At 43.1% G+C, this 9231-nt stretch overlaps 1 protein-coding gene across 1 annotated transcript; it reads left to right on the forward strand.

Moving 5' to 3' along the window:
- Positions 1-4836: 4836 nt before the first annotated feature.
- Positions 4837-8476, forward strand: LOC140202890 (ATP-sensitive inward rectifier potassium channel 12). Its single transcript, XM_072268432.1, has one exon. It carries the CDS (start codon positions 4881-4883, stop codon positions 6177-6179), a length of 1299 nt encoding a protein of 432 aa, XP_072124533.1. The 5' UTR covers positions 4837-4880; the 3' UTR covers positions 6180-8476.
- The last annotated feature ends 755 nt before the right edge of the window (positions 8477-9231 follow it).

Genomic DNA, 9231 nt, shown 5'->3' on the forward strand with positions numbered 1-9231 from the left:
TGGGGTCTTGAGGCTTAAGGCTTGGAGACAGGCTAGGGGTCTTGAGGCTTGGAGACAGGCTTGGGGTCTTGAGGCTTGAGGCTTGGGGTCTTGAGGCTTGGAGACAAGCTTGGGATCTTGAGGCTTGGATACAGGCTTGGGGTCTTGAGGCTTGAGGTTTGGAGACAGGCTTGGGGTCTTGAGGGTTGGAGACAGGCTTGGGGTCTTGAGGCTTGAGTCTAGGGTACTTCGAGGCTTGGGTATGAACTCTGAACCAGAGACTGGGCAAGGACCCAGAACCTGGGACTTGACTCGGGCTCAGACTCCAGAACTAGGTGAGGACAAGACAAGGCTACAGGACTGGACACAGCTTGGGTGATGAACTCCTGGGTAGGGTGAGACACAAGAGCAGGTAAAGGCACATGGAAAGGACTTGGATAGGTCTGGACTAGGCACGGACTGAACAAGGGCCTTCAGGAGCACAGAGCCTTGGACTAGAGGAGACGGGAGCATGGAACACAGAGCCGGGACCCCTCCTTGGGATCAGGACGTAGGGCCAGGACTCATACACATAACACAGAGCCGGGAGAGGTATCCAGGTACAGGGTCAGGCAAGGTATCCAGGCAGAGAGTCAGACGAGGGGGGAAAGACAAAGAGTGGAACAGACAGTTCAGCAGGGAATCCCTGGTTTGCAGAGGTATTTATGTCTCAGCCCCAAAACAAGAATCATGTGCCTACAACAGAAACTGGGGAAAACCAGAAACCCTGCAATAAGGAACTATGGACCGGACCTTGAACCAGAATACGGACTTCATGGACCAGACCATGACACATAGACAACGGAGCTCATGTCTGTAGTGGTCGGGTGTACCAGTTTATTCATGGTGCTGAATTCTCATCACCAATCACAGGTAGATCTTGCCTTCTTGGGCACATTCATCTTGCAAAGCACTCCTTGCATTAAGGTCTTCCCTTAAGATAGGATCATCCAGGCATCTTCCCTGGTCCTCTCCCCTTCACCCGCCAAAAGACCATTCACCTGACCACTGTCGTCAGAATCTCTCTCTGCCCAGCTCTCTGTAGAGCCTTCCCACCATCCTGATTGGTTAACACAGCAGTCCTAAGTTGAACAACATGGCTCCTTAACTTTAGCCAACACCAAAACATTCTACGAGCAGGACACACTGCTTTTACAGAAAACTGCTCAAATAAACTACCCCACAGCAACGCAGTAGAAATTTTAACCAGGACATTACACTAAAATTTATATAGAAGTCATCTTCTGCTCTACACTCATCAATCACCTTTGTCACATCCTCAAAAAAATCAAACAAGTTAGTAGGAGATGACCTGCACCACAGAAAGCCATTCTGACATCCTTTTCCAAATGCTCTTAAATCCTATCCCTAAGAATCCTCTCCAATAGCTTCCCTACCATTGATTTGAGATGAAGGATGGAACATGACATGAGATGGCATGGGTGAAGTATGGTGAGTGGAGGGAGGAGATTAATGTGATACCTTCTTAAGAAATTCTGCCACCCGAGTTGGCAATTACAATTGCTAGAAATTCATGTGTGCACCTGGGCAGCCATGTGCTATCAGATAGGGTTAATATTGAAAGGTATTCATAGGAACGTTTCTAATAGCCGAGAGGGATTTGTATCCACGTGTTAGATAACTGTCTTTCAGGATATGTTGGAGAATGATGTTGGAAAATGCTGGGATCTATTTTTAAGATGGGGCAACAGGATATTAGGAAAACAATGATTTGACAGTGTTAATATGGATTTAGGAAATAGAACTCATGTTTGACAAATCTATTGACATTTTTTGAAGGTTGCAACTAGCAGAACAGATAAGGATGAACCAATAAATTGGTTAACTGACCATTACTGTAAGCCTATAAGATATTGGAGCAGAAATGGGCCATTCAGCCCATTGAGACTTCTCTGCTGTTGAACCATGGCTGATTCTTTTTCGCCCCATTCTCCTGCATTTTCCCTATAACCCTTAACTCCCTTAAAGAACCTATCAATCTCTGCCTTAAATACACCCAAAAACTTGGCTGCCACCAATCTTAAACAGTAGATTGGATAAAAATAGAAAACAGAAATAAATGAGTCTTTTTCAAGTTGGAAGTCTGATGTCAGTAAGATGTTGCAATTGGTGCTATGGTCCAGCTGGACAATATCTATATTAGTGGTTTAGGCAATAGGACCAAGGGTAGTATATCGAATTTTGTAGCTGGGACATAGCTAACAGCTAACAAGGGCTTTGGGAAGAATTCAAAGGGATATGTACAGGTTGCGTGAATAGGCAAGGACATAACTGATAGAATATAATGTGGGAAAGTGTGAAGTCATCCAGTTTGATTGGAAAGAAAAGAAAATACTGAGCAATTGCAAGGTGTTAGTGTTTGCAAAGGCTTGGGTGCCTTTGTATATGAATCAGTGAAAGTTAATATCCAGGTACAGCAGGCAATTAAGAAGGCAGCTGATGTGTTGACCTTTATTGCAAGAGAATTTGACTATAAGAGTAAAGATGTCATGCTCCACTAATAGAGTCACAGTGAGACTGCATTTAGAAAATTGTTCAGAGGGTCTCTCTCTCTTCCTAAGGAAAGATGAAATGAGATAGATAAAGTGCACTAAAAGTATATCCAATCAATTCCTAGGACAGTAGGTTTGTTGTATGAGAGATGAAACAGATCATGTCTGTACTCTCTTGAATTTAGAAGAATGAGAGGTGATCTAATTGAAAGCTACACAATTCTTACCAAGTTTGGCAGGGTAGATATGCAGATAATGTTTCCCTTGGCTGCAATGCCTAGTGTCAGGGGTAAAAATTGCAAAGTAAGGGATCAGCCATGATCAAAGAAGAGAAGAATCATTTTCACCCAGAGGCTAGTAAATCTTTGGAATTCTCTCCCCAAGGCTATAGAGATAGATTTTTAGGTATTGAGGGAAGCAAGAGATGTGGGGCTAGCGCAGAGGTAAAAAAATCAGCTGTGGTGTTATTGGATGGTAGAGCAGGTACGAGGGGCTGAATGGACTATTACTGGTTCAATGTCTTGTGTCCATATGGCTGCCTTTGCCTAGGTAGTCAGCAGCTCCCACTGAGCTCATCTTAAGAGCAAAGAACTGTTACAATATCACCAGCTCACTTGAAAATCTCCCAGAGAGGGAGAATGCTGGCAATAGAGCTGTTACCCCATTGCTGTGAGGTGTTCTTGTGATCAAAACCAGCTGAGGAATCTAAACTGAACAGTTGGTCAGAATTGAGAGAGTGACACACATCAGTTGACAATGATGTCCTGCTTGAGATTCCAACAGCTACTGGTTTCATCCTGCATGATAAAAAACTGGCACAATTAGGTCTGCTGTTTCACAGCTCCAGTGATCTGAGTTCCAATCTTGACCTCTGGTGCTGTCTGTGTGGAGGTTATACATTCTCTCTGTGATCATATGGGTTTCATCAAGATATCTGTTTCTTTCTGCATCCCAAAGACATGCCAGTGGATTAATTGATTTCTGTACATAGACTCTATTGTGGCTGAATGGTAGAAATTGGGAAGGAGATAATGAGAAGGAAGGGGAATAAAATGTGGTTTGTGTAGGAGTAGAGTAAATAGGTGGTTGATAGTAGGCACACTCAAGCCTACAACTGTCATTGAGCTCAGATGCAGCCTCTTCTTTGCTCAAAAGAACACAAAATTAGACTGGTTGATGGCTTAATTATATATATATTATAAAGTAGTAAACAAAGAGCAAAAGTAGTGAGGTATGGGTTCATTGTCCCATTCAGAAATCTAATGGCGGATGGAAAGAAGCTTTTCCGAACACGTTCAGTGTGTGTCTTCAGGCTTCTCTATCTCCTCTCTGATGGTAGTAAGGGAAGAGGGCATGTCCTGGGTGGTTGAGGTGGGAGAGTCTTTAATAATGGATGCCAACTTTCTCAGGCATAATCTTTTGAATATGTCCTTGATGGTAGAGCCAACCAGGAATGTGCAGGAACTGCCGTGGAGCTGGAAAAAGGAGATTTATGGGGATTTTGTCAGAACTTGATGGACTGAGTTATGAGAGAGATTGAACAGGTTGAAACTTTTCTTCATTGCACTGTAGAAGAATGAGGGGTGATCTTACAGAGGTATTTAAAACCACAAAGAGGATTGATAAGGTGAATATACAGTCTTCTTCTCAGCCTTGGGGAATCAAGAACTAGGGGTATAGGTTTTATGTGAGGATGAGAGATTTAGTAGGAATCTAAGGGGCAACATTTTCACACAGATGGAGGTCAGTATATGGAAGGAGCTGCCAGTGGAAATGGTTGAAGCAACATGTAGGGAATACTTGGACAGGGACATGGGTAGAAAGGTTTAGCAGAATATGGGCCAACAAGTGCAAATGGGACTAACTTAGATGCGAATATTGGTTGGTATGGACCGGTTGGGCTAAAGAGCTTACTTCCATGCTGTTTGAGTCCAAGAAGAGAGTCCTCTCCTGGCAACATTTCAGGAAGTCCAATTCCACTGCCAATTACAGGTATGACAAAACCTGATCTGATAGCAAGGCTACAAGGACTGAACGGTCCACACTTGTTCCTAATGCAATTGAGTCTAACATTATTTGCAAGGTTTTTGAATGTATTTGCTGCATTTCTGAATATTGCACATTTTAACCACACTTATTCTTGTTTCAGGATTTTACACTGACAAGACTCCGCTCAGGGCAACCCCAGCTGCCTGGATTTGCTTCAATTTTCAAAGACTCTACCTTTCTTTCATTTCAATTTTTTTGGGGGGTGGGGGGTGGGTGGGTGGGGGAGGGTGGGGGCAAGAGGGTTCATGATTGGCACTTGGGTTGACACCCAACTGAGCAAATTCACTTCTGCGGACAGGAATGACTGGTGCCTGTGACAACCGTTACAGCATTGTGTCCTCTGAAGAAGACGGACTGAGGTTGACAACCATGCCAGGAATCAATGGCTACGGCAATGGGAAGATCCACACGAGGAGGAAGTGCCGCAGCCGCTTTGTGAAGAAGAATGGGCAGTGCAACGTGCAGTTCGCAAACATGAGCGACAAGCCACAGCGGTACATCGCTGACATCTTCACCACATGCGTGGACGTGCGCTGGCGATATATGTTGTTGATCTTCTCTCTGGCATTTCTCGTTTCGTGGTTGGCCTTTGGCCTGGCCTTCTGGCTCATCGCTCTGATCCACGGAGACCTGGAGAAGCCCCTGGGCGATGAGAACTTCATCCCGTGTGTCTCGCAGGTGAATGGATTTATTGCTGCCTTCCTTTTTTCTATTGAAACTCAGACAACCATTGGATATGGGTTTCGCTGTGTGACTGAGGAGTGTCCATTGGCCATCTTCCTGGTGGTCTTCCAGTCTATCGTAGGTTGCATTATAGACTCGTTCATGATTGGAGCCATAATGGCAAAGATGGCACGGCCAAAGAAGCGGGCCCAGACCTTACTCTTTAGCCACAATGCTGTGATAGCCATGAGGGATGGCAAGCTCTCCCTTATGTGGCGAGTGGGAAACCTGAGGAAAAGTCATATTGTTGAAGCCCACGTCAGGGCTCAGTTAATCAAGCCACGGATCACTGAGGAAGGAGAGTACATTCCCCTTGACCAGATTGATATTGATGTGGGTTTTGATAAAGGGTATGACCGCATATTCTTGGTTTCCCCTATAACTATCCTGCATGAAATTGATGAGTCAAGTCCACTGTATGGCATCAGCAAGCAGGACCTGGAGGTGGCCGATTTTGAGATTGTAGTAATCCTTGAAGGCATGGTGGAAGCCACGGCGATGACCACACAGGCACGCAGCTCGTACCTGGCCAGTGAGATCCTCTGGGGTCAGCGATTTGAGCCAGTGCTCTTTGAGGAGAAGGACCAGTACAAAGTTGACTACTCACATTTCCATAAAACCTATGAGGTCCCCACAACACCCTCTTGCAGTGCCAAGGATCTGATGGAGAGCAAGTTCCTTGTTCCCAGCACGAACTCCTTCTGCTATGAGAATGAGTTAGCTTTCATGAGCCGGGACGAGGACGATGAGGGTGAGGACGATGGCAGCAGGATGTTGGATAACCCCAGTCCCAACAGCAGCCGACATGAATTTGACCGATTACAGGCAACGTTGGCTTTGGATCAAAGGTCGTTCAGAAGGGAGTCCGAAATATGACCTTTGACTGTTACTGTGACTGTTTTGTCAAAATAAGCAATGGGACTCTGATCATCATGAGTGCCATAAATGAAGGTACAGCATAGAAATCGGTGAAAATTTGATTGTAAAGGTGGAGGGATTTCTCAACAATGAAGCTGAATGATAGCTGCAAAGCAACAGAATGAGTTAGCATTCAATGAGTAAGATAGAATTATTATCGTCAAGATTTTAAGAGAAAATGTATTATTAACAAATACCTTTGCAATGGATTTAGACATTAATGTAGGAAGTCAAGTAACTGGTTACAGCAAGATGTTGGATGTGAAGTCCTTTAGAATGTGTGCAACCACGAGCTTTAAGGAGAATAGATCTAGAATAAAACCATGATGTTTAGACTTGCAAATAGGCCATTCAACCTGTCAGACCAGACTTAATGCTCCTTAGGGTTTTCTTCACCATTTGACATTTTACTTGAAAGGAAGTATTTTTGTGTCCGTTGGCAAATGAACAGAGAGCAGAGATGGAATTACCAAGCATCAATGCACATCAAGTTAGCCACACAGAGTGTGTGTGGCTTGAAGCTGGCCCTCACAATTACCTGTGCACTTAACTAGTGTGAAGAGCTAGACATTGTACGAGGTGAAATTTGCACAAAGCTCCTGAGGTGTGTAAAAAAAGGCATCATTTGCACGCGAATTGTCACATGAATGTCCCTCAAGCAGAGTACATTTTTGTAAAATCAAAGATCTTTATCTTTAAATACAAATTGCTTCATAAGATAATATCATTGTACAGACTTAGCTAGACGAGTTCTATTATATATAATGTATAGACCTAGCTAAGAAGAAAGATGTTCCCATATATTTTATATATACACAATACAAAAAAGCAAACTCCCAAATACACATCCATTCATTGGTACTTTTACGGGCAGACAGGCCAGCACACACTCGTGAACTTACCTACCCACCGATATTTACATAAAGGCACACAGACACACAGATTTGCACATACACATACAGTTACACATACACATACACACGCACTCGCACACTGTATAATTGGGAAAAATGATGTTACATACTGTACAGACCTAGCCGGCATGAGTGCTATGGTTAATTACTATCAGGGAATAAATTAAAGGAAACGTCTGAAGGTAGAGTGTTTCTCCACAAGACAGAAATAGGAAGAATAAAGCTCCAAGGATCTATTCCAAGTCTGCATTGATGGTAAATAGGAGTTTTCGTTTCAGAACTGATATATTGTCAGAGCCTTACAGCAGGCTTTTAGTGGAGCTCCATACTGAGAACTGAACCCAACAAAATAACTCACATAATGTCCTTACCAGAATTTTGATTAATATTCTTTTTTACAAAAATGCCAAATTGCATGGAAACTCTCTGCAGGCAGTTCTACAATCATCAGCAGTAAGGTGGGCAATTAGTTACCCCAGGGCATCCTCAGAGGCAAGAGGACACCAACTGCAGAAAGACCTGAGATTTGTTCTATAGCCATGGGATGAGGGGGATATATCTTATGGTGCACATTTCCCCACCAGCTTTGGGGTCCACCCAAATGGACTGACGTTCAACTTCCACTGATTTTATCTTTAAAGAATTATTCTCAGAATGGGCATCACTGGTATTAATTGTCCATCCCCAGTTACTCTTCAGAAGCTGGTTGCAAGTTTTCTTATGCTGATGCAACCAGTGGGTGAAGGTGGTCCCATAGTCACTGTGGAGAGGCTTCAGAATGCACAAGCCCTCTTGTTAAGAGCATCCTCTGAAATTTCAGGTGGGTGATGCATGAATGGGGCAGTACTCTTAACTTCAAGGTACTCTTTCCTGCCAGGGTTTTCCAACCTCTTCTAGCTTTTGTGGCACTCTTTAGCATTTGCCATGCCTTCTGAGAAGGCACTGTCTTTGACACCTGTTGTGTGAAATCCTTGTACCTACTATAGGGGTGTGATACCACGGGAACGTTTGTGGCTTGTCTCACACTAGGTAACCATGGTGATAGCATCATCAGCTTCTCTGCTGCAGCCTTGCACTTGTGAGACTGTATTAATTGCTTTGACCATCAATTATGCTAGACAACCTCCTTGTTTTGGATGTAGCCAATAAGCTTAATCCGGTGTTCCTGTTACTTTAGTTTCTTTCCTCTTGAATTTTTGCGATACGTCTCAGCATAGAAGCTTGTGATTAAAAATGGTATTTCTCTTAAAGGGATAAGGTGAACTTTGACCTCTGTGGAAGTCTTCCTCTTCACCCAGATTGTAAATGTAAAGAATGATTCTGGGTTCTGTTTTATTTTATTGGATGATCAAAGAATTTACTAAATTAAAAAAAAGAATTCTAATACAAATGGGAGTTTGTCTTTTTTCAGTGATGTTAATTCACCTGTTTTTTAATGAGAGACATTAAAAGTTATTTGTTACTATGAATTGTTTTACTAAATTTGCATGCATAACATTCAAATCTCATGAGACAATGCTACATCTACTGTGTAAGTCAAGTCAAGTTGAGTCTATGGTCAAATGCCCAAGTACCATGAGGTACAGGTACAATAAAAAAACTTGCAGCAACATCACAAGCACATAGATTCAGACAACAACTCACAAAACATGTCCTATATAAATTATACAGAAATTTTCCAAAACAAAACAGTGCAAAATAAAAATATGGAGCAAGTCCAGAGTATTACAAGGGGTGGTCTGTATTGTTCTGTTACTGAGATGTCTGTCAGCTAGGACCAGGTTGATCGCAATCTTGCCTCTAAGGATTCAAGTCCCGCTTCAGAGAGCCAACTGGGCTGGGAGTCCAATGCTGTACTGAAGGAGTGCTGCACCTTGGAGATTCTATCACTTAGAATTATATATCTCACATGTAAAAGAAAATCTTATCACCTACAGGGCCTACGTTTAAAAATATACTACGTCAACTGTGATAAGAGGTGATATAAGAGTTTTTTTTATAGACAATAGGTGCAGAAGTAGACCATTCAGCCCTTCGAGCCTGCACCACCATTCTGAGATCACGGCTGGTCATCTACTATCAATACCTGGTTCTTG

This window comes from Mobula birostris, chromosome 9 (genome assembly GCF_030028105.1).
Source record: "Mobula birostris isolate sMobBir1 chromosome 9, sMobBir1.hap1, whole genome shotgun sequence".
Lineage (NCBI taxonomy): Eukaryota > Metazoa > Chordata > Chondrichthyes > Myliobatiformes > Myliobatidae > Mobula > Mobula birostris.